General features: G+C 38.9%; 1 protein-coding gene across 6 annotated transcripts; it reads right to left on the bottom strand.

Moving 5' to 3' along the window:
- Window positions 1–2,092: 2,092 nt before the first annotated feature.
- TCAIM (T cell activation inhibitor, mitochondrial) lies at window positions 2,093–25,132 on the bottom strand. 6 transcript variants are annotated; one of them, XM_068405447.1, is made up of 12 exons: window positions 24,982–25,132; window positions 24,177–24,259; window positions 22,599–22,674; window positions 19,199–19,334; window positions 18,514–18,667; window positions 17,065–17,311; window positions 15,306–15,428; window positions 12,515–12,612; window positions 10,769–10,860; window positions 8,317–8,549; window positions 7,655–7,786; window positions 2,093–3,797 (listed from the first exon to the last, which is right to left on the bottom strand). In XM_068405447.1, the coding sequence occupies exons 3-12, from the start codon at window positions 22,625–22,627 to the stop codon at window positions 3,572–3,574; spliced, it is 1,470 nt and encodes a 489-aa protein (XP_068261548.1). In that variant the 5' UTR covers window positions 22,628–22,674; window positions 24,177–24,259; window positions 24,982–25,132; the 3' UTR covers window positions 2,093–3,571. The 6 variants fall into 6 exon arrangements, with proteins under 6 accessions (XP_068261548.1, XP_068261549.1, XP_068261550.1 ...); XM_068405448.1 differs by lacking the exon at window positions 24,177–24,259; XM_068405449.1 differs by lacking the exons at window positions 24,177–24,259; window positions 24,982–25,132 and adding an exon at window positions 24,687–24,808.
- Window positions 25,133–26,530: the final 1,398 nt, after the last annotated feature.

The following is a 26,530-nucleotide window of genomic DNA, read 5'->3' as shown; positions in this document are numbered from 1 at the left end:
ATTCTGTATTGAATAAAACTACAGTAGATGTTGATATTAATTCAAGTCTATTTCCACAATGAGCTGATAGCACAGTCTGTTGAACAGAATTTGAGGTGTTCTGCACAGTTTAAAAACAGACAAAAGTTTCAAATAATTGTCCATTTCCACCCTGCCATTGTGAAAAAAGGCTTTCAGAGTCCTAAACCTTTTTTTTTTTCCCAACTTCATTAAAATATCAGAAATCAAAATATAACTATGACAGATTTAACCCATACATATCTACCTAAATGGACAATTCTCTGTTACTTCTGGGACAGTCTTCAAAATAAGTCAAACTTGTAAAAATAAATACCTACAACAGGCACATTAAGTTTATCCTTTTGTTTTTTTCCACTGCTTTTCTAACTATGTTAAAAAATGTTGGGAGGCCCATATGTTTGTAAAATCAACTCAACCATTCTGCAGTAAAACTGATTTACAGAAAGCGTACTACGAAATAACTTTGTTAAGCCCAGACCTTACCATGCTGTATTACTGACCTGTATGCAACCTTAATTTTTTTATTGCTCAACTTTTGAGCAGTTTGAGAGATTTTGACATGTATTTCCTTCAGAACTCGGGAAAACAAAACTCAAAACCTAACAGAAAAGGGAAGGACCACCCCCACATGGCACCTGAGCTGACCCCTCTCTGGTGGGATAGCAGCAGGACTGGAACTCTTTGGCTTATTGCACAGACCTGAGACCCAGGCCTGGAGATAACTGTCAGAAAAGCAGGCTGTCATGCCACCCTTTGAGGCCTGACACATTTTGCCAGAGGATTTTCGCTACTTCTCCTTAGAAGGAACAGTGAGAATCTTCAGATCTGTCCCAGACTGGAAATGTTTAACAGCAACTATTTTCACTGCTTCCACATTTAAACTCAGTCCTGTTCCCTCTTGCCTGCCGTTGCCTACTGCAATCCCCATTCCAGGTCAGGCTCTCCACTGTCCCATTTTACCTGTGGAAACATCCCATGCTCTATTTCATACGGCCTCTTTACAGCTTGCATCTCCTCCCCCAGCCAGTTCTAGTTGTCTTCTCTACGCCGCAAAGAGAATGACCCTAGGTCTAGTCACTGCTTTCTGCAACATTAATGTCAAGTCCTCACAGAATCCCATCAAGCTCTTAGAGTCTACTCACCTTCTCTCAGACTTTTTTTTTTTTTAAAAAATCTCCTCTACAGTCAAACTGGACAGCTGCTTCTTGCCTGAAGACCTGTAAGGGGTCATTCACAGAATCACAGAATGTTAGGGATTGGAAGGGACCTCGAAAGATCATCTAGCCCAATCCCCCTGACGGGGCAGGATTGCCTAGACCATATCACACAGGAACGCGTCCAGGCGGGTTTTGAATGTCTCCAGAGAAGGAGACTCCACAACCTCTCTGGGCAGCCTGTTCCAGTGTTCAGTCACCCTCACCGTAAAGAAGTTTTTCCTCATATTTAAGTGGAACCTCCTGTGTTCCAGCTTGCACCCATTGCCCCTTGTCCTGTCAAGGGATGTCACTGAGAAGAGCCTGGCTCCATCCTCTTGACACTTGCCCTTTACATATTTATAAACATTAATGAGGTCACCCCTCAGTCTCCTCTTCTCCAAGCTAAAGAGACCCAGCTCCCTCAGCCTCTCCTCATAAGGGAGATGTTCCACTCCCTTAATCATCTTCGTGGCTCTGCGCTGGCCTCTCTCTAGCAGTTCCCTGTCCTTCTTGAACTGAGGGGCCCAGAACTGGACACAATATTCCAGATGCGGCCTCACCAGGGCAGAGTAGAAGGGGAGGAGAACCTCTCTCGACCTGCTAACCACACCCCTTCTAATACACCCCAGGATGCCATTGGCCTTCTTGGCCACAAGGGCACACTGCTGGCTCATGGTCATCCTGTTGTCCACTAGGACTCCCAGGTCCCTTTCCCCTACGCTGCTCTCCAACAGGTCTGCCCCCAACTTGTACTGGTACATGGGGTTGTTCTTGCCCAGATGCAGGACTCTACACTTGCCCTTGTTATATTTCATTAAATTTCTCCCCGCCCAACTCTCCAGCCTGTCCATTCAATTCAAGCAAGAAAAAAAAAATTACCACGCTCAGCTTTTATTCCTGAAGACACCCTACTTTCAAAGGGCTGTTACAGGGAATATTGCTGGGCTACAACTGATGGGACTGGCTCACTGCCTTAACACAACTGGGACACAGACATGCTAGATGGAGCAAGGGGAAGTAGTGCGCAATGGAAGTTAACTACTTAGAAGAAACTATCAACTGATCTTCAGAACCCATACAGGAATTGCTAGTCATTCGGCTGAATTAAAGGCCTGAGAAATCACAACTTCTGTCTCCATGTTTTAAAATCGACATGTTTGAAATCACAGTGGGGGTTTTTAAGTTTGGCAACATAATAAACAACTTGACACTGAGCCTTTTAACAGGAGAAAACGGAGAACCACAACAATTTCCCTGCTCAATACAAGTATAAATACAAGGCAAGTAAGCATTTGACAATTCCTTTTTTTTTTGCCAGTTGTTATAGATGAATTCAAGTCCAGAAACATTAAGCAGTTGGTTCTTCTCAAAAGATATTTTGCAAAGTAGTAACCCAAATACAAAATGCATCTTGGCATGTACTACAATGAAAAAGTGTTGACATTCATTCACACTTTATTTCATTTTCTTCAAGGAATAAAGTACCAGTAAAGATCCACACGTTTGCCTTAATGCAAACTCCTTGCTCTTACTGAGAAGTACTTACTCGTGCAGACAATCCTACAGAAATCAATGCTTCCTTTCCTTAGATGTCACATTAAGCTACTCAGGTTTTAAGTGTTGTGAATGGGATTTGCACTCTTTTATAGTGTACGTAAAGAGGATTGTCTGTATTTATGCAGCAAAAGCCAGAAAACAAAAGGAGAATGACATCTCCTTTAAAGTAACTGCAGACAGTACCACTGGTAGATTTTGAAATTCTAAGACAACAACACTGGACTAGCATGTGAAATTCTGCTGTAGAGACCAAGTTAATGTCCTGCTTTCTTCTGCAAAGTAGAAATACTCTGATGCTTTTTCCCTTGTCTGTTTTTTTTTAATTCAGTAATAGGTAGCAATATGAAATGCCAATATTGCCACCAGATAACTTATGTACTGAACTTCTGCATTCAATGAATCCCTTAAGATAACATGTAGTGTCTGGTTTGAGTAGCACACTCTATTTAAGATGAGCTATTTCATGTATATTAAAAATACACATGCACATTTTTACAGACTTGCAATTTAATGTATTTTTATAATTCACTACAAAAACGTGGTTTCACAACTGCTACCATACACTGGGACTCCTACAGTAGTATGGAGAATTTACAGATATCTTTCCTAGAACTGGCAGTACTGTGCATTGTGCAAATTGTCTAGGACTCCAATCCTTTTTGAACAGCAGTTGGAATAAAATTTGTGGGTTGAATACTGATATCAAAATACAGATTTAAATAATTTACTCTTAAAAACATTCATATTTATAGCCTCTTACAGAAAATAAACAATTAATCTGATTATCAGATATGTCCTCAGTTTTTCCAGTTCCAAGGTATACACAGGTCTCCATCCTGCAGCACAGAGTAGAAATGCGAAATGCAAAGGTGCATGCCTTGTAGGTACGGCAACGACTCTTCTAGCAGTCGCTTACAACAATCTATCATCTGTGCGCTGGAAACACTGGGCTCCTTATACAGCCGATCCAAAGAAAATCTTTCAGTAGAAGTATCGATTAGCTCTTTCTCGGTAATCATCATCCTAGCAAATGAAGACAATATACAGTGAAAAAATCAGAACTTTATCTCTTAAAAAAACCCCTTGAAATAAGTATAATTGTAGGTTATCAGCATGTAAACAAAGGTGTCACTTCATGTACAGCTATGGTACAGCTGAGATTTTTGTGCAGGTTCATACCCATGTCTACCTCAGAGGCTAGACTGAACATGCTTCCATGACTATGGCCAACAGCATGCCTACAAGTCACATTTGAAAGCCTGCACCACAACTTTTTTTGCTCACTGGGTAATGGGGAAAAATACCAAAATAAAAATCCTATAACACTCCATTTTTACTGTCAGGGATGAAAGTACTTAAATAACCTTGGAAGTGTAAGCTTTAAGAATAAAATCATGTTAGTAACTACTCTGCCTTCTTAACTAAGACCAGTACTCTGCATGTCATAAAAAAGAATGGATGACAGGTACAGTCACCTGATGCATATTAAACATGTTAGCAGCTTACTAATTGCAGAAGTATATGGATTCGGTTGGACTTAATGATCTTAAAGGTATTTTCCAACCTAAATGATTCTATGATTCTATGAATATTGAATTCACAGCTTGCAGATGATTTTTTCCATTCACCCCAGACAAAGAGTGACAAGATACCACATGGCAAAATCAAGCTACTCAGAAATAAAGTTAATGTGCAGAATTAATTAAGAGTAACGGGAACTGTGACCAATCATCTAATGCAGAGACAGTTCAGGTTCAGCAAGCCTCACTAGCTCCGGCACTGTGCCACATGAACGTAGCTATACTTCCAGAGTCAACTTGGTTACAGAAACAGCACTATTGCTGCCCTACAACACAGACCCTGTGCTAAACAGGGCACGAGCTACAAGGCGGCAGCACATTTGCACAGCCACTAGGATGTGAATCAGCCCAAGCGAAGCACAGACACGGCGACTGAGACTATCCGACTCATGTGAAAACACTACTACAGGGGCTCAACACCGCTCTTTCCAGAGGTCAGTAAGGGATCTCCGTGTACTTGCATGGCACCACACCCTGCTGAGGCACTCGGATCACTGTGCAAGAGTCCAGCCCAGCTCTGGCAGTCAGGGATGAACTAAGCCAGTGAGTTAACCTGGAGCAAGCCTGCCCCCTCTACTGACCATATCTGTGCCACCCTCCTGAGCACATTCTCCAATACTTGAGCACCAGGCTTTCCTGTGCTGTGAAACCTCAGGCTCCCTTGAAGGATATAAAGTTAGCTGCACATAGTGAGAACCGCAGGTTTATTTTTAGTCACCTCCACAAGGAGGCTTACACCTCTTTCAATACACAACTGATACTTTACAAAAGCAAGGGAAGGAGCAGTAGATTCATAGTAAACCCTGCATTAGGAGAAGACTGGCATTATCCACACAGATAAGACAATGTTCTAGAGCAGCAGCATTTGAACTCCCCAGTGCATCAGGTCATACAGAATTCCAGCTATGCTATGCTATTTACTGCATGTAAAACATTCATCTGCATGTGCAAAGTAAGTCCAATACATCTCAAAATATTTTCCTTTATCTCGGTGCCCCTTGAACAACGACAGGAGGCTAAGGAAAATCAGAAGTACAGAATGGGTTCTGTTCAAGGAAGGATTAAGTGGAAAAGGGAGTTTTCAGCTTCAATAAAAAGACAGCTAAGGGGAAATCCACAAAAAAAAGCAGAGGTGATAAATACAGAATGACTGCTTTGTATTTCCCACAGTACAAGAACAAAAGAATAACAAACGAATTCATCAGGCCATGGGTCTATAAGACAAAGAACACCTCTTCCCTCCTTCATATACACATGCTATATGTAATTCAACTGTGCAATTTGCTGCCACAGGATATTTTGGAGCCACAAAGTGTAAATTGGCTCAAAAAATAATTAGAAAATTAAGAGGGAGGAAAAAAAGAAGATCTATTGAATGCTCTTAACATGAGATAATGTTTCCAGCTTTAAGTATTTTCTTAAGCGCAGTCAGTCAGAAACCGGGAAGAAGTACAGAGCAAAAAAACCACACTGCCCCATTCATACAGCCTTTCTGTAAGCTAATAGATGATGGGGACAGACCTTCGCTATGACCCAATATAGTTGTTCTTTACTATTTTACACAAACCAGCAATCATCCAACACACAACAGAAGAGCTGAGATATGTAGCTTGGCTCTTACATTCTTACAATGCAGCTGCTTATAACTCTGAGGGGAGCCCCACATTTTTCCTGGATTAGTGTCTTTATAATGTGGGGTAGTGTGAGGTTTTTTGGAAAGTGAGTTACCCAGATGCAAATGCATACATTTGCTACAGCATCCCTCCCAACCTCTACAGACAGTACTTTCCCAGCTGTCACATATGGTCAGCTACATAGGGAGCTAATTCAGCAGTTACAACTTACATGGCAAAAATAGCCTAACTTCAAAGCTGGACTAGGGTCATGGAAAAATTCCAAACCTCCACGTTTTACTGAAGTCCATCTCAAAAATATATCTTCCCAAGAAATCGAGTCTTAGAAGAGCTAAAAATCATAAAGCCTTCAGTAAGACTCATGCCTAAAATAACCTTCACAAAAAAATATCTGGATCTATACATCATGTATACACTCATGACAGTGTGATATTTCAACAATTCATTAAAAGCTTTCCAAAGCAGATAAATAAACTTACAGTAACAACCTCTAAAAGGACAGTAACACCCAGTTACCTGTCACAGTATTTTATTCAAAACAAAAACAGTATCTCTACTTCATGCGCTTAATCCTCAAACACACATGAAATATATAAGGTCACAGAATCATAGAATCGTTTCGGTTGGAAAGGACCTTTAAGATCATTGAGTCCAACCATTAACCTAACACTGCCAAGTCCACCACTAAACCACGTCCCTAAACACCACATCTACTCGTCTTTTAAATACCTCCAGGGATGGTGACTCCACCACTTCCCTGGGCAGCCTGTTCCAATGCGTGACAACCCTTTTGGTGAAGAAATTTTTCCTGATATCCAATCTAAACCTCCCCTGGCACAGCTTAAGGCCATTTCCTCTCGTCCACTTGTTACCTGGGAGAAGAGATGGACACCCTCCTCACTACAACCTCCTTTCAGGTAGCTGTAGAGAGTGATAAAGTCTCCCCTCAGCCTCCTTTTCTCTAGACTAAACAACCCCAGTTCCCTCAGCGGCTCCTCATAAGACTTGTTCTCCAGGTCAAGAACAAAATTTACAGTTCAGATAGGTATAACAAGTCATGGACTTATGGTACTATGACTCACTATTGTCATCTCTCTCATCTCACTTGCACCTGTGAAAGAGTACCAAGGAGGTATTTCTCTCATCATTCTATCCCGATTTTTTTCTTCCCTTGTTAGATGCTAACTAACCTTTTCCTCAACTGACAAACAACTAGAAATATTAATTCTCTAGTCATTTTCAGTTATTTTTAGTTTAGATTTCACTGCTTTCTTGCCACAATGTAAGTAACATTAATAGAAGTTTGTTACTTTTCTTATTCAATAAAAAGGTCTCTTCCTTAAAAAAACCCACCTCTCCTTTGAGGAAGTAAAAACATTATGTAATTTTGTCTTATAAGCAAAGATCTTTTATTTCTGAATAAAGTACAACTGTTTCTATAAGGTGAAGGACAGGTATTTTCTAACAACTGTTTGTGTTCACTGAATGCTGAAATATTTTACTTAGTAAAGCTGATGGGTAAAGTTCTGTTTTATAAACAGAAGGGGTTTTTTTTCACCAAAAGAGCATAAATACATTCTTCAAAGTTCTCCTCCTCCTACAAATAAAACATATGACATACAAAGATTTTCATGAGCTAAATGTATCAAGTCACACGAACACTTACTCCTCCTTTCTCTTCAGATTCTCTCTTGCTTTCTGTGCTTTGGCAAAAATAAACCATTGAAGGGTTGTTGGATCACAGACCGTTGGGACCGTAAAGTGTCCGAGTTCGTGTAAGCTTGGCGCATATCTGTCACTAACGAAATATAATGGAAGTTAAAAACAAGGTATCTTTTTTTTTTTTACACAAGTATTTACATGAATTATTTTCAGAATGAATTCTGAAGATAAAAGAATATAAATTAATTACAACCAGAATAATTAGTAAAAAATTAATCAAATTTGGTTCATGAGAACACAGAAGCATCATACATAAAGCTTTTTTTAAAATTACATTTCAAAAGCAACTGTCAACAATACTCAAAAAACAGCAGCACCAACATACACAGCTGAGTGTTGACCTGACAGCACAAAACCTTTGATTTAACCCAGCACAATACTGTTAAGATAAAGACAGAATTTTGACTCTAACTTGAATGAAATTAAGCAGGATTTTCAATCTGATTCCTTCTTAATCCATAAAAAGGCACTTAAAACCTTTAGAAACAAAAACTTTGACATAATGAAAATCCAAGATATTATTTTTCTTCCTAGAGAGCAAAAATCAGTGTAACAAAAAAAAAGTAAAAGCTCTAAAAGGAAGAAACTTTTCCTGCAAACACCTACCTGTCCAGAATCATTTGCAAGCCTCGCAGACTGTGAGGATGAAAAGGTAGTCTACTGTCACGTAATTTATTATAGAAAGAGTGCAGAGTCTCGTAGTACTCTTCTAGAGTCAACAGTGGTTGCAGTTCTTCAATATATATTACTTGTATGCCTCCCAGAAGTTGGCTTATCCGATCTTCCAACAACAGCAGCCTTTTTTGAAGTTTATAATAATTTGGCAATCTCTCAAAAATCTGTATGCACACATAAACAAACATTTCCTATGTTACAAAGCGTAAAACTTAATTTTAAGAATTTAAAAAATGAAAAAAAACCCCAAGAAACTATAAAAGATGAGACACTTAACAATGCAAACATGGAACCCAAGAGGAAAAAAAAAAAAACAAAAATAAGAAGTATCAAATATATGCATTTTGGGGCATGATATAATGGAACAAACTCGTAAGCATTCTCAGTATTTATACTATAAAGGCACCAAAAGGCCATAACAAGATTGATGGATGTCCTCTTTCTCTCTATATGTAGAAATAATAGTCCCAGAAAAAAAAAAATTGTAATCTGAGGCTTACATAAAACGTTTATCACCACAGTTATAGTGGTAGAGCTATTCCACATATAGTCAAAAGTGTTTTAGCTTAATTTATACCAATGCTCAAAAAAAAAAAAGAAGTCTCTGTTGCTAGAACTAGTTCTTGGATGATAACCTAGCTCGTCTTGAGTCTGAAGAGAGAGAAGAAAGGAGGAAGGTACCAGATCTCTGATCTACAAAACCTATACCAGAAAAGGTTAAGAAGCAATCAGACTTGTGAGTTGAGACATAGAAGGTGTGATAAGGAGAAGGCTGGAACAGGGCAACGAGTGAAAAGGGAAAGTCTGCAGTAGTAGTCACTACTTACCTTCCACCCAGTTATTACTATAACATAGTTTTCCATACAAAAAATACTGCTGCTGGAACGAGTCAAGTGATTTCAGAATAATCTCTTTAGAAACCCAAGAGTGTAGTAGAATCAGAACAGCTTTTGGCACAATAAAATCCATTGGTTCACCATTTGCATTTGTTATAGAGAAAAACTGCAAAAATCCTCTAAATATTGTACCTCTGACCAAGCATTCTACAGACTGACCTGGACACTATTCTACTTCTTCCTTTTTCTAGTAATTAGTAACAAAAGTAATAGCACTTAGGACTGCTCTCTAAAATGGGTTAGAATTGGACAAAAATTTCTGCTCTCTAAAAACCAAGTGGCTAACCAACATCATGAAGATTTTCACTGCCTTTTTCTGTGTATCATTTTAAAATAAAAAGCCTTTGTCTTCCAAAGCAAATACCATCACCATAACTAACTACACACATTGTCCCACCTGCGCAATACTTTGTGTGTGTATATACGACCCCTTCAGAAAATCCCTTGGCAAAGGTTAGAAAGAGGAAGCATCTTCTCTTTTCAAGGAAGACAGTGTTTATTTTAGTATTAATCAGAAGAACACTTTTATTCCAATGACTATCAACACTCTCAAATCTCAGAGTAGGAAGTTTTGCATTAAATTCTAGTTTCTAAGTTTAAGTTCTTTGTAAATCATTCACATTAACAAACCATGGTTTGTTTTCTCCCTTAGTGAAACATATACAGGCAAAAATTCAAACAACCACTAGAGAAGCTGTGGATTGAGTGCTAGATTTTCATATTATTAATTGATTGGAATACATAAATAGAATATTCTGATATTCTAGCTGGGTGAAATTCTCAACTATTAAATTCCACCAATTATCTCCTTTACAAAGAAATACTTTTTGATAGAACTATCAATAATATTTCAGTAACCAAGATTTAAAAAAACTTCTTTAAGTTACATGCTGATATCACTACATATTGTATTTGTGGTCCTCTGAATATAATACTTTATCAATTTGGATGCCAGAAAGCTTGTCAACTCCAACCTTTACGCAAGCAGCAGCAGAATTCACATATTCACTAAAGATAAATTCCTGCAACATCCACATTATCTGCCTAAAAGAACAAAGTGGAGTGACAAGGTTGGTTAGCAGCCATTGACTGAAATGATCACTTCACAACTCCTTTTAAGTTCCATTTTTACAAAAAATCTGAATAAGATTCCTAAATTCTTCATGGGAATGAGCTCTTTATGGATCACGAAATATTCTGCCAGTGCTCATTGCATAGACGGGAACACCACATAACAAATTAGTTTTCTTTATATCTCATCAGAGGTAGGACTGCTGCTGTGAAAGCAGTGGTAAGATCTGACAAAGATTGGTTTTAGTATTTCACAGGATTAAATTTAGAATGCAACGTACACACGCTAAACACAGTAGCTATGTGTTTGCTTTAAATTACTCATCAGTTATCTGCACCAATTAATATTTTGGTTATAGTTTAAAAAAAGGATGTCATAACAAAAGGCACTATAATTTACTTTGAAATCTTCTTACTTTGGTCCAGTGATGGTGAACATCCATGGTCCCCAGCATTACGTGGCCTGCTGCACTCATACCTGAACGGTCTGTAAATACCACCGTGTGTCCTAAAGATTGAACAAAGCTCTTTATTAATTTGGGTTATTGCAATTATTCCCACAATTATTTAAGGCTTAACTATGCTACTAACACGTCACAAACAACGCATTCCTGCAGCACAAACACACACGAGTAGGTGCTTTCGTTATTCTCAAAATTTGAAAGAGTGATACTTGAAAACTCCAGTGCAAGAATTTTTTTCATACAAACCTTACCTCGCATTTGCCTTCTCCCTGTTTAAACTTGATAGATTTTTAGTTAACTGGACTTTTTTCTTAAAAAGAATATTTTTAAAATAAGAGAAAATCTCAGCAGGCAGCATATTCAAAGAATCTGTACAAATCATGTACACAGCAGGAAATATATGCTGTATGCTTAAAGTGTATATAAATAAGGTAAAGGCTGGCCAAAGAACTATTAGCACAGCCATTCAACACTACTGCCACAGAAGTCTCTGCAACTCGCAAGCTGTAAGAAACACTTTCACATTAGGTTTTTGCTCTTTTTTTAAAGAAAGAATAGAGAAAACATAGAAGGATAATACTAGGTTTACTTTTGGGAGGGACAAATCAGTTTTGAGTCTGAATATGGTTTTAAGTGAAGTACAAAGATCCTCAATAATTCTTTAGGGTATAAGCACAGACAACTATTTATCAAAATAAGCTTCCACAAAAGCCTTCTGTGTGATGTATTAATCTACAAGACAAGGCTTAAATAGAAGCTCTTGCTTTCAGATATCAGTTTTCCAAAATCCTTAAGAAAGAGCAACACTGACTTTAAGGTATCTAGTCCATCCTTGTACCCCAAGGCAAAATCGACTGTACTTGTATAATTACTGACAGATATTTGTCCAGTATATTACTAAAGATCTTAAAAGATGGAGACTACAACAGGTTCACAAGACAGACTTCTCTAGCACTTTAAATCCTTCGCATGCTTAAGTAAAGAAATTAATTTGAAACCTGATACAATTTAAAACTACTACTTATTGTCCTACCCACTCTGTCTTTTGACAAAGGATTAGGCGAACCCTCAAATGAAAGCCACTCAAAACTGAGTGTCTGCAGACAGGCATAAAATGTGGAGTTACAATTAGAGGAAACAGCTACCACCACAGGTCAAAGAGCTGTATGAGAAGAATGGTAGGGCAAGTTTACAGAATATTTTAGTTTTTCCTGAGAAAATACAGACTTTAATATAGGTATTTTATGGAACATGCACAATGAGAGAAGGCAATATGATTTTAAAGGTATTCTAGTAAGTCTTCCTTATACTGACTCTTTAGAGAGCTACTTGCATTTTTGTCTTCAATCTACCATGAGTAACAATCTATTGCTACCTCCACCCTTTCAGAGATTCAGTCTGGATTTTTTACTTTGTTAGTACTAAGTCTAGTGCCTTTGACTCTCTCAGTTTGCATTTATTAAGAAGTAAAATAGAAGCTGAGTGTAGCAAATACACTATAAGGAAAGGTCACTTTAAAAAATACCCAGTAGTTTAATATGGAAGTTCTCACCAGCTTTGCAGTAAGCCTGGCAGGTTTGTTTTTGCAGTTATCAAAAGCATTTGTGAAAAGAACTAGAGGTCCCTTTTCACAGAAGACTCATGCTCACCTTTGAATCAATACTATATTAGAATATATGAAACAAGCAACAGAAATACCTTTAACATTCTTTAATACTTCAGGTCTCTGTTGGACTAAGCGACCTAGACTGTGTAGTTGGCTGCAGCGGTGAGCAATACCCCAGCTTCTCTGCCACCTAAATAAAAATATAATTGAAAGTATTTTATTCTCAACATTATTGAAAAAAAAATAAAAATCACAGAAGTTGAGATGCAGCTGAAAGCCTTATAACACAAACAACTCAAACAAAATAGCACTGAAACAGTAAACAAAGGCCTACTGAAAAGCTGTCCATGTCACATGCTATTTGAACAGATAAAAAGCCTAAATAAAATTTCACAGTCTTTCTTAAAGTGAATGACAAAAAAAAAAAGAATAAAACCAGACAGAGGAAAAATAGATATAAAACTTGGTAGACAGAACAGAATTGCAAATCTCTCCCCCAATAAGAGGGTTCGTAATTAAAGAGCAACAGACAACTCAGTATTTGGTTCAGTCATGTGGCATGCAGTTTCTGTTTGTACACCCTGTAATGTTTGTCTAGAGGAGCAAATACTGTATATAAAGACATTGTCTCTTTTTTTTTCCTTTGAGTTCCTAGCCCAAAACATTACCATGTAAGTTGCTACATATATATATATTCATATTTTACAGTGGAATAATTTTTGTTAAATCATACAGAGGCCAGGTGTTACATTGGTGACTAATATACATAGTTTTGACATCTCTTCCATCACATATAGATCAAACTCCTAACTGAATTTCAAAAAGGATTTAAATTGTGAAGTTGTCCCAGTGTATTGAAAAATTACATCCTTTTACAAACTTCTAGCTGATACAAAACTGTCTCAAAAAGGGAAATTACCATTCCCTTATTGTACTGGGTCTGTCTGGGATGGAGTTAATTTTCTTCATAGCACTCGTGTTTTGTATTTTTTACTAAAACAGTCTGGATAAGACACCACTGTTTTGGTCAGTGTGCAGTGCTGGCACAGTGTCCAGGCTTTCACTTTTTCTTCCCACTCTGCCCCTTTCTATCAGTGAGTAGGCTGGGGTGGGGAAGAAGCTGGGAGGGGACACAGCCAGGACAGGTGACTCCAACTGACCAAAGGGATATTCCAGACCATATGATGTCATGCTCAGCAATAAATGCTGAGGGAAAGGAGAAGGAAGAGGGGGATACTCGTGGTTATGGCATTTGTCTTCCTAAGCAAGCATTAGACATGCTGAGGCCCTGCTTTCCAGAAGGGGCTAAACACCTGCCTGCTGCTGGGGAGTAGTGAATGAACTCCTCCTCTTGCTTTGCATGAATGCACAGCTTTGCTTCACTTCACCTATTAAACTTCTACCTTGACCCACAAGTTTTCTTGCCTTTGCTCTTCCTATTCTCTTCCTCCTATTCTGCTGGGGGTGTATGAGCGAGCAACTGTGTGGTCTTTAGCTGCTGGCTGGGGTCAACCCACATCATCTCATTTAAGGAAGCTTACCTGGCAAAAAACCACTCTTTGGAATGCAGAGAATGGCACTATGCCACAGCACTTATGAGGCAATTCAATATATTATAATGCAAGTGATTCTAATAACTATTTACTGTTACCTAGCAATATCTATCACTTTGCTTTCAGTAGCACCAGACAGGAATGTAAAAAGGTGGCTTATAGATCCTACCTTCTCTTCAGCTGTCCTAAACTTATACAAAGGAATATACTATACTATACTATACTTAAAGTCAAAGGAATAAAGCCAAAGACCCTGTTGTTTTTTCAGATCTCTGTGAACACTAGCATTAGGCTACAGGATCACAAGTAGCAGTTCCCTATTAAGATACTTGCTTGTCAGATTTCTGACACATTCTTTTCTTAATTATAACAATATAACTTTTGGAAGGTTAATAAATCTTCATGGAACACAAGAGTTTTAGTGCATTTTAAAAGCAAAAACTATAAGAAAATTAAATATAAGCCATTAATAAAACCAAACTTAAGCATCTAATACTGAAGACTGTTTCTGAAACTTAAAAACCTCCACCACAGCACAGTTGCAGAGGATTAGAAATTGTGTTCAAAAAAACTGGCTTCAGCTTAAAGGAAGCCAGGGTCTTTTACAGGGTGAAAGGAACAAAAGCATAATTTCATAAGCTCCAACTCTCTCATTCCTGGTTAAAAGAACAACTTAACACACTAGCCCTTGAAATAATCCCCTAAAGTTTATTTTTCCATTATCGCCATTTTCCCATCCTGAATATCACACTTCAGAACATCCTCATCGAAGGCACAACATTCAAAAAAGGATCATAAATTATTTTCTGGAAAATATTCTGGAGAATCAAGATCACCAACTGTACGCAGCCCTTTCAAGCAAACAAATCTCCTCCTCCTCTGGAGTGTTGGAAACAAGACACTAGAAAGAACAACATTTTTATTAAGTCTTCACAGGATGTCAATATGTACCATGTGCAACATTGCATTTCACTGTCAATCTAGTTACCTTTGTAGATATTCACTCGAATTCAGGAACAGCAATTTTATCCAGCAAAACACCGAAACTAATGCATACGCACAGGTCCTGTTTAAAGTGCTTATGTGTTTGCCTCAACTGGAACCTATGTTCTTAGTTACAAATACAGGTCTTTTTTAGCAGATTCAACAGGAAACTTTTATCCCAATAGAATTCTTCTAGAAAAACATTATTCAGTACAATAACACTTTTACATATATGACATATAGCTGTTTTGCTGGAATAAGTCTTTAAAGCTCATGGCGTAGTATTACACAACACTTCCTTGCTTTGACCGTCTTAATGCAAAGTCCAACTGATCTAATTTATTACCTGATATCTGAGAGCTGGAGTTTATGAGAGAGTTCAAATTTTAAACGTTCTAGTTCTTTTCTAAGTGGCAAACTCTTTTGCAGCTTTTTTACTGCTTTTGCTTCATTATCATCTAGCCAGGATCTGAAAGAAGAAGAAAAAACCCAACAGTAGAGGCATGCTGTATTATCTTTCACGCAAACAGTACAACTAACTGAATTCATACTGTTAACTTTAACATTTTATTTCAAGTTACCAGGTAAAGAGATTTTTTTAAAAGTAGAGGACAGAAACTGAAATTGATAAATGCTTCACCTTAAGATATCTACAAAGGAAAACCTGGCGCTTAATGTCTTTCGGGAGGGGGGGGGGGACTAGGGAATCAAATTGAACCAAAAGACATTGACAGTGTTACAACCATAAGACTTAAAGGTGTGAAAGGTGTAGAGCAGCAGATCAGTGTGATTTAGGGAGGCAGCTTCAGAACTTAGCACTTTAACGAAAAGTTCCCACACATCTGCCTTTAAAAAAAAAAAAACAAACCACAACCAAAGTGATCATAGTAGACTATCAGATAAGGGAGGTGGCACTAAAGGGCTAAGTTAGGTAACTCTTACAGAGCTGGGATGAACACAGATTAAGCAGGTCAAAGTTTTACAGTTCTTTTGTCAATAATCACATCCAGGCAAACATGACTCACAGGGTACATCTAAAACTTTCAATATAGATCATTCTATTTCTAGGAAAAAGCTACTCTTTAAGAGATTTAGCCTTTGTTCATAGCATAAACTTATTTTCATACTCTTATTTTTACAAACAAATACTTCCATTCTCATACGGTATTCTAAGCGAAAAAATTCAAACTCAGAGGCACAAAGAGTGGCCCATTGCCAAATGGCTAGGTATTAAAACCAGACTGTTAATACGTAACTGTTTGTGGCATTTCTTGTAAATGTGTAAAAATGAGTAAAAAATATTCTCTAGTGTTGTTAAATCTCAGTTAAGTGCCTTACAGTAGAATATATTATAGTAGTTTTATTTGTGAGGCCCTAGGCAGGATGAGGGCTATCTGTTGCTCTGAAGATAACTACCACCACAGTTCTGCATTTATTTCAAATGGCACCCAAGTCTCATTGTTACAAAAAGTTTTTCAAGGCAGTATTTTTCACCATTCCTCAAAATGAGCACATACAGATTTTATAAACAACGAACTTCAAATACAGAACATGCTGCATTTAATGCAAGTTCAGTATTTACAATTGCCTCAATTTAAATATTAAGGTTGGTATGCTGAAAAACAAGTCAGCAGCACAACACTAAGATAGCCAGCAAATTAAAACATTCTAACCTTAGTTTTTATGTATTATCTCCCACCCCCAACAGAATGTGATAACAAAATACTAACAAAAAAGTTAATAGCCATATAGTTTTGTGTTACGGAAGTCCTGTAAGAGGTAAGGAGCTATTTGGAGCACGTGGAACCTCTGCCTCCTTCTGAATCGCCACCAATATGCCTCAAAACTGAAAAACCAGGTCAACTAAAACTGGATTGACCAAACATGAATGCTGGGCAAAGAGACAAGAATGCCTCAGCTTAGCTATAGTTATCCCAGGAGCTCATTCGAACCCTCTTTAATTATAAAAAGTGTGGCAGAATTATATGTTGGACAATAAAATTTTGTATTGTTCAGAATGTTTATTGATTGCCTTTAAAAAGGTTAGCATTAGAATAAGACCAATTTAGGTTACAAAATACCAGTTAAATAAAAGCCTTACATACATTAAAGTTGTTTCCATTCTCTGGGCTTGTTCTAGTTCCTCCTCAGGATCCTTGAATCCAGTAAATGAATAATAGGTCTTATCCCACTTGATAGGTCTGTTCACTGTGCTTTTTGCTTCCTTGTGGGGCTGAGAGTTCACATTCAAACTTTGAACATGCTCCGTAGATAAACTGCAGGAGTTGAGAATAACTAATACTGTGCTCAGGAGATCCCTAGTATGTAAAGTAAAACTGACTGCTCGAAACCCTAAAAAATACAAGTCCCACAAAATCAGTATTATTTAATTAAAATTATTTAAAATGCATTCACATTTCTCTCATCTTAGAAGAACCCAAACAAGGCATACATAGTTGGAAATTATTACGATATTGTTATTTCAATACTCACTGCAAAATTCACATGCAGTTTAACCTTTAAAACTGTTATGTGTCCAAAAATATAGAGTGGTTTTAACTATCCGAATCATTGGACAAATCGGAAACCTAGCTACAGATGCAGCATAACCCAAAAAAGGATGCTTTCTCTTCAGCAGCGGCAGTTTTGTCCAACAGCTCTACACAATTCACGTTATTACTGATCATCACTTTGGATATAATTTACCATAGAAACACAGTACTACAACAGCTCTTCACAGGCTATGAAGAGAAGCTTCAGAACAAAACATTACACTTGAACACTGGCTAAAACTATGTCACATCACTTAGCAGTTGGGCCTAACTGCCTCATTAGAGAGCAAGCATTAGTCTCAAGAGCAGAACACAGCTGCCAGTTCAACTGTTATTTTAAGTATGCTGGACATAACACTACTATGTTGTTGAAAAACAGTATGATTTTGTTTTCTAGCACTAGGGTCCCTCACAATTTGCTCAAGTGCCTTGACTAGCAGGATATAGAACATAAAACTCATCTGTTAGATAAGGCATATCAGTACATCAGAGACAAATATGCAGAATAAAATTAATCAAAACCAATATACCAAACTCAGCAGTATTTTCTGTAGTCTCAAAGCTTAAGAGACAATGTGGTAAATTGAAGCTTCAGATATTCTACAAATTCTGCTTACAGAGTAAGTTCCTACTGATCCTACAAGCACTCTGATGTTGTGTACTACACATTATCTGCAATGAAAACAAGGATCCAACTGTTGTTCCCGTTAAACATGACAACGGCATTAAAAGCAGAAAAAATATCATTTACATCAACCTATGTTTCTTACTTTTTCATACTGTAACTTGACCTCAACTTCGTAATTTCTCATTCTTTCAATGCTTTTTAAAGCTTAAGATACTTAATTACTTGGGATGGTCCCAGCTGTCTGAACTAATACATATTTTCATGGTTTGACACGATTTTATTCAGCTGAAAAGTCATTATGACTGCACAAGGCTAAGTAAATTCTTTCAGACCATTAAATACAGGAAGATACATTCTGCACAATATAAAGGCACCTGAAGAACTGAAGGATTCTTGAACATTAGAAGAGTTTGGTTCTCTTTCTCTTACATAAAAAGTAAGCTGAGTTGGCTTAACGGAGCGAAATCCTGGTTTCTGTAGATTTTCCAAGTAGCCATTTAATCTCTTCAGAGAGTTTTCATTTACTTCCTGTTTAAAAAAAAAAAGAGAAAAACGTTACAGATGATGAATTTGGCCATTTTTAATCTAAACCTTTTTAATCTTACATGTAGAATTAGTTTTTACAAACTGCCAGCTGTTCATATTCTCAGCATAAATTAATAATTATCTTGCATTAATAAACTCTATGATGTCCATACTTGTACATTCTTGTACATTCCAAAGCACCACTTTTAAGGCTTTCAAGCTTAAAGAAATCCATTCATTCAAATATAATGCACAGCATTTCAAAGTGATAAAGCAAGTAATATGCATTATAAATTAGACTGGAAGGATTCAGTATTTTCTTTATAACAATTAAACAGAAAATATGACTAATAAATAATGGGTGTTTAAGGGATCTGTCCTTGTTAAAAATAAACAAAGTGCACGTTTGCTCTCTGATAACAACCGTATTCAATTCTAATACTACTTTTGTTTCCCTGACAGCAGGAAAACCAGAAAATTTCCATCATTGATATATGACACATTTATAAAGAAAGCACACTAAAAGATTTGTACCCTCTCTTTGGGATGCTGGCCAAAGAAATCTGGATGCACAGCAAAATAGAAAGGTCTGAGAGCATTGATGGCATCAGCTCCTGACAAAGTTCTTGACTGAAGAATGCATTGTAGCAATATCTTCTCCAGACATAGCCTAATAAAGTAATAAAATGTTTATGTATGATGCAACCAATCAAGTGACAAACTGATATAAATTACATTAGAATGTGACAGAATGGAGTAAACATTCACAGTTGCAAGTATAATAATTTAAAACTGGTATTAGAATTCTGAGTGCTGTATTTTTCCCCTTGGGATCACAAAGTTGTATTTGTACAGAGCAAATCCAACAGGTTTGAAAGATGGTGGATGCTAACAGCTGATTAGAAACATGTAAATAAGTACAATAACTTTTCCCTCTACTTTCTCAAAGCAGGCTCAACTAAAAATTCTCCAGTCAACTAGTTCGAATGACAAAGACTGGCTTTAGTGGTATGTTTTGTAACTATTGCTGAAGCTGCTCTTAAAAGCCAACCCTTACACACGTTTGAACCTCCAAGTTAAAAAGTCAAACCCCATATTTTTCAAGCAGTGCCAAAAGAATATTAAATTTTACCCAGGAATAATAATCACAATTCAATCAAAATAAGTTCTGCATTAGTTTCTGAAGTCCACACACTTGTGTCCGTTTTAAAAAAAAAAAAAAAAATCTACTTTCCCAAACATACTCTTTTATAGAAGACATCAAGTAAAAAGACAGTACTTTTTTTCCCTTTGATCTTCACTGAAATAGAAGAAAACAAGGACTAAAAGAAATTTCAGTGGTAACAAAAGAAGATTGTTTCACCTAAGATCAGAAATTTTGAAAAGTTAAGTTGAAGAAGTTCTAGAAGTTCAGAAAGTACAAAAGATTGAATACCTCCAGTTATACATAAATTCAACAACAGTTCTGCAAAGAGCACACTTGTGTAACAGAAGATTGAAATGGAAGGAAAAACAAGTTCTGAATTAAAGACCACCAAAATTTCCTGCCATAGCTCAAAGCTGACATTCAGGATAGCAAACTAATTACCAAGAAAGAAAATGTGAATTGGTAAATATTTAATAACAGCTTTTTCCTTCAGCTGATTTCACAAGCCAACAAATTCAATGGGCCGACCATTTTCTCTGTGATTAACGTTCATTTTAGTTCGCAACTCAGAAGGGTAGGGATTCTGCTCTGTTAATCAATGCTGTTTCACTCCTCAGTATCATTCAAACTGCAAGGCCCATATAGGAAAATATACAGCAGACTGAAGACAAAGCTGCTTGCAATTCGCGTAAAAGTAATAACTTTATTAATAATAGTAAGCAAGACGGTTTTACAAAGAGCTATTTGTTCAGCATCCTAGACCAAATAATTGTCCTGGACACAGAAACATATGAGACTATTTCCATACTGCTTTCATTAATTAAAAAAAAAAAAATAATTCCCCAAATTTGTGCTCAGACAATAAGCAGTATTTTTCATTTTGGCAAATGGTAGAGTAAATGACAACAGCTGAGCTGTCAAGCAGATGCAATGACCCTTTACCTTTTTCTGTCAACCTTTCCAGCTCTTCAATTAGAAACATGAAAGCAATTAAAGCTAATGTTTTCTGCATAAGAGGTTGGCAGAATCTAATTAGTAGGTCTTAAAAGTCAGCTTGCTGAGAAGAGGAGAAGTTTTCGTAGAAAAGTGGGATAGAAAACCTGTAATGTAAGACAACGGATAAAATTTCAAACTGTTATGACTACAAACAATTTTCACGTGCGTGGATTAGATGGAAGATTAAAAAAAAAGATAAAATGTATTACTGGCAAACACTTCTATCTCCTTTGTGGCTGCATCCGAGAAAGACTCTTAAGACTAGCCATCACTATAGACCATGATCCTACTCAAAATAGCAGGACATGGTGAAGTACCACAGCAATATCATGTTTTTATGGAGAGCAAAAGCTCTCAATGACAAAAACATGCCAGAGTTGCTCAGTGATGCAGGAAAAAAAAACCTCCACCTGACCTGGCAAGAAAAGAAGCAAAGTACACTGGATAAAAGTCCACTTGGTCATACGGTTTACCATTTTCGATCCAGAAACACCAAACAGTCATCTTGCTGAGGAACAAAATAGCAGATTTTTTTTTTTTTTGCAGCAAGTGGACACAAAGCAGTAAAAAGGAAAAAAATTTCTTTCCAGCCAAGGAAAAAAAGAAGTAAATTAACCAGCTACCTATCTAACAGAAGTTTTGATTAACAGCCATGCAAGAAACCCACATCCTCCTAGACCCAGCTTCTAGGAGGAAGTAAGGAGCTCAGTTCTTTCTTCACCTTATTCGTATACCATTTCCCACATCCACTCTGGAGCTACATTGCATGCCATTTCCAATAGTTAGAAAAAAATTCCAACGTACCTGGAAACTATTAATCATACTTCCAAGTTTATTAATCATAAACTTTCCTCTGGTATTCTACAAGAAAAGTGGCCAAGTATGGCTAACTCAGTTCCCTTGTTTTGTATCTACACAACACTGTCACGCTAGTAGGAAGGCTCAGGATTCCAGCCAAAAGTCTATTTTGAACTTGCTTAAAAGAGAAACGCTCAAAGGCCAAAATTAGTCTGCGTGACAGAAGGAAGAATTCATTCACTGAAGGTGAAAGACAGGATTCTGAGGCATCCTTCAAGTGAAGTGACAAAATAAATGAATTAAAATGAATTTAGGGAGAGAAAATGCAAGAAAGATGCTTATGGCTTCGCTCACAAGGAGCAAGGATTGTTCCAAGAGCTTCACTCAGTTTTGAAAAGCAGAGAAAGGCTTTCTGTTAAAATCAAGGTCATAATCACTTTGAGGACATCCGTCTCCACTTCACGAAAGATATGAAACACAATCTCCACTAGAACACGTTATGCAATTGTACTCTAAGACAGATTTAATTTATTGATTAAATAATACCCTTCAGCTTTCTTTTTACTTTTTCTTCACATGTCTCTGAAGTTTAACTTCCCAGCTTATAGCTTTGGCACTGAAAAGCTTTGTTAAATTAAGCTCATTATTACAGACATATTCACTCATTTTGAAACACTGAGCTTTAATAACTCAATAACGCAGTAATATATTGGATATTATATTGAGATTTAGGCTACCACTTTCTCATAATTAAGCTATTTAAAAACCCTTCTTTTATTGAGAGTCCTTTTAATATCTCACTCAAGGACAAGCATATGGCTTTTGGGGATTTTCAGCTGTGGATGTTCTGTTGAAAGCTTCAAGCTGTAAAGATGAGAAAGCCAAGGAAATAAGCATAAAACAAAAATACCAAACCAGTTTTACATATATGCAAGTCTTAAGCAAACATTTAAACATATGCTAAAAGTAAATCAGGTCAGCAGCATGTCATACCTTCTCACGGCTCTCAAGCAGCAAAACATTTCAGCAAGTCAACAGTCAAGCCAACTTTCAGCCATCCACTAACTCACTTTAAAAAAAAAAAAGAAAAAAAAGGAAAGAAAATTCTGTTTAGTAATGGACATGAGTATTTTCCCCTGTTACTTATCAGTGCATTCTCTAAAGCCAGGGTGATAACTTTTAAAGTCACAACAGTAATACAAAATTGAGAAATCACACATAAAACCTTAAGTTTTACATAAGAATGTTTTCAGTTTCCTCTACTAACAGTGAACCTTACAAATATTGAGTTGTTACCATATTTTGATTTGAAGATGAGTATTTAAAGATGTTACAGTTACAAAAAAAAACCCCTAAAAAACTATTTATTGAAAATGTTTTCCACTCTTCCAGATGTTCAGTTTTTGTCTTAAAAATAGAAACAAAAAAATAGAAGCTTTCTTTAAGCACTAACACATACCAGCTATTGAATTCCATGTAAATTTTTACTCTAAGTCCAAAACTTTCAAACAAATGATGATACTTTAAAATTTATATGCCAACTATTTTATGGGGCATATTATAAAACCAGAGGGAATGACACTGTCCTACAACAACGCCTGGAAATCTTTACCAAAAGTTTGCTGGCATTCATAAAAATGAATCAGCAATTTTTACCAGTAACTTCTGCCCCATGCAACCATAATTGAGGGTTTTCCAACAGGAAATAAACCACTTAGCATGTCAGAGTGCAAACGTATACCTAATTACTAGGGATTATGAGGGGAGCTCCCTATTGGCAATGTTTTCTCATATGTCTTAATGCATTTTTTTTTTTAAATATACTTTTCTTTGCACTTTTCAAAATAACATTTTTCCACTAAATATGCCATTTTGAAGCACCTGGGATGAGCAGTTATCAGAGAAATAACCATCCCCATTCCAATACAGCGGGATAGTTCCTATGGCTATTTTCCAAAGCACTTGAAGTTTTAGAAGTGCATCTTACTAATACAAACATACTTAACTAAGAATATAAATCCTTTACCAAATATTTTACTAGAGGCAAATAGGGTGGGAAAAAAAAAAAGATATACTGAGCTAAAATATCCCCAAAACACTTTATAATTTTGTCTTCCAATTTTTAACTAGATAGGCAAGACAATAATAATTTCATTTTTAGTGCCCCTAACAACAGTCCTAATTGTAAAGTAACTTAAATGCATTAACAAGCTCTCTGGTAATAAAACAGTTTTCTCTCTCTGGAGTTTTAGCTTCAGGGATTTGGACAGAGGATGGAAAAAACCAAGAATCTCACTAATCTGTGGTGACACTTTATATAACCAGACAAAAGCAACATTGTTTCTTGTTTCAAATGCTCTATTAACTGCTTAGAAATTGCTACATTGCTTAGTTAAACACCAAAATCTCCTGGTTTTAAGTTTCACCTGCACCTCACCTCCAAGATATGCTTGGTAACACACACCAAAACATTAATGATGTTTCAGTCATCTTGCAAAAACCCTTGGGAACATGACATCGCATGTCACTGCCTCCCCACTCCAACCGAGATGATCCATTTCAGCTGTTTACCTGCGCCTGACCCTTAAGGCAGCCTGAAAGCGACCAAGACGACAGCGTTCAGAAAATAAGCGCTGGCGAAATCGATTGACTCACTGCATGAGAGAAAATAAGCTATAGCGATGCAACCACTGATAGTTTTAACTACTTAAAACAGAAACCAGACGGAATTTAGTTTAAAATTCACTGAAGGCAAGGGCATCGGTCTCGCCGACAGCCGCTTCACCGCACACCTGCTGGGGACGGGCGTTACGGGCCTTTCCCCGCACCGCTAAAGAAGGCACCGACGAACCAGCAACCCCGCGGGCCGGAGCCGTTCTGGGCATGTCGATGCTGACCCCCCCCCGGGCCGTACGCGGCGCCCAGGCAGGCGCCTCGGGACTCGGCTACCGGAGCGCGGCGGCACCAGCCGGCGGCTGCCACGCCGCTTTCCCCAGGCAGCCTACCGAGGCTCCGCCACCGCGGGAGCCCAGCGAGGCGGCCCGGCCCCCGGGCCCGCACCGCCGCCCCGCGCGTACGTACCGCTACACCGCAGGCAGGCTCCGCCGGGGCGGCGGAGGGGAGCTGCCCCTCGCCCAGCCCCCACCCCACCGGCGGGGGACACCGACAGAGCCCCGCGCGGTTTTAGTGCAGACTCCCTCCGCCCGGGCTCCGCCTCGCAGCGTCCTCCGGCCGCCGATGCTGGTGACGGCCAAGCCGGCCCCCCGCGGGGTCGCGCTGGCTCCCACCCCTCCTCTCCTTTCCCCCCCGTCCCCGGTGCCCCCCCTGGTGGAGGAGCGCGAGGCCCCCGGCCCGGCCCGGCCCGGCCCCCCCTTACCGCCACGGCCAGACAGTGCCCGCCGGGGCTCGGTCCCCATCGCCTGGCGCAACCGCCCCCGCCGACGGCCCGTGAGGGGGCGGGGCAGCAGCCGCGGCGGGCGAGGGAATTCCCGCCGGGGGCCGGGCCGGCGGCGGGGACAGCGCGCGCCTGCGCTCCCGGCCCCGGCGGCTCCTGCGCCAGCGGCCGCGCCGCCGCCACCTCCTCGCGCCCCGCCCCGGTGCTCACGTGACGGCCGCGCGGCCTCCCCCGCGCAGGCGCGGTGGGACGCTGTCAGGCGGGCGTGGGCCGTACCTCGGGGGTGCCGGGGGGTCCGCCACCCCCGCGGCGAAAACGGTGGCTGGGGCCGCCGCGAGGGCCCGCGGCCGTGCCCGGCGCTGTCGCAAAATGTTACGCGTCGGGGACCGAAGGATGAGGTGAAACAAACACGTTGATTTCGTGCTTTAGGTGTTGCTGCTGGCCTTGGTGGCAAACGGCGCCCCGTCGCGTAAACTGGAATGACGATACGGCAGCCGTTTCTCTAAGGCCCGCTAACACAAGGTGCGGAGAAGCTCCCCCTTTTCACTTCAGTGACTGCTGCTTCTAAGAGTAGAGTATGTCCTCAGCTGCTACTCGGGGACATAGAAGGGAAATCCCTGACACGAGAGACCACTGCTCTTTGCAAAGAGGAGGGAAGGGGTTATCCAGGTGCCTGCGCACGCTTCGCCTCTCCTTTGTTCTCCAGAAAGAAAATGCCAAATGGGCAAAGAACCAACCGTGAGCTCTGCAGTCCCAAGGGGAAAAGCAAGAGCTATTTTCCTGCAATTACTAATGCTCGATGTATCCATACATTTATACAGCTATTTTTCTTCCAAGGTAGTTAGTTGGTGTCAAGAAGCAGCTGATGCAGAGACATGCCACCTCAAAGCAAAAATGTCTATTGCTGATGAGTTTCAGAACAAAGACAGATAAACTGTTAGGGATTGGAGTTATTTGCATACAATCTATTGCATTTCCAGGCAGAAAAGGTTGAAAAGAGGACTGACAATGTTTAGGAACTATCTGTAGCTCAGTGAAGCTTTAAATCAAGTTAACACTCTCAACCCTTGGGGGATTTGCATAATTTCTATAACATGCAGCATATTTTTTGCCTCCCGATAGAAGCCATCAGTTATGTAAGCAAATTGGTTGCATAATTATGCAGACAGAAAAATAAATTTAATTGATTCAACAGAAAAGTGTGCTGTTCATTTCACCTGGGATTTCTTTTAACTCGTTGAGGAGTGAAATAAACTGGGAGAGGTAATCAGCAGGTGACACTGCCAGATACCAGCTCCATTGCGTAGGGTGCCCATTTTCAAACGAGCCAGAGCAACCCGCTCCTCGAGCCCAGGAATGAATTCCTACTTTCTAGCTAAAGGTCTTGACACTTACTGCTTACAAATATCACCACAATATTCCACAGGACTAGTATTGTGGCTTTATCTGGTCCGTTATTCCCTGTCAGTTCTCGGGATACATCCCACCGGCTCAGCAAGAGTGGCACAGCCATTGCCTAATGGAAAGCTTG

This window comes from Nyctibius grandis, chromosome 7 (assembly GCF_013368605.1).
Source record: "Nyctibius grandis isolate bNycGra1 chromosome 7, bNycGra1.pri, whole genome shotgun sequence".
Lineage (NCBI taxonomy): Eukaryota > Metazoa > Chordata > Aves > Nyctibiiformes > Nyctibiidae > Nyctibius > Nyctibius grandis.
Note: the sequence above shows the minus strand (reverse complement) of the source record. Positions and strands in the feature narration are given on the sequence as shown.

Bases quoted from the DNA above. Each gene is read 5' to 3' on its own strand.
- TCAIM (XM_068405447.1), bottom strand. From the start codon at position 22,627: ATGTTTTGCTGCTTGAGAGCCGTGAGAAG. The intron at 12,613-15,305 runs GTAATAAATTAG...ATTTTTATTTAG, and splicing joins CTCCAGCTCTCAGATATCAG to GTGGCAGAGAAGCTGGGGTA. The intron at 10,861-12,514 runs GTATTTCTGTTG...TTCAATCTTTAG, and splicing joins AGTATTAAAGAATGTTAAAG to GACACACGGTGGTATTTACA.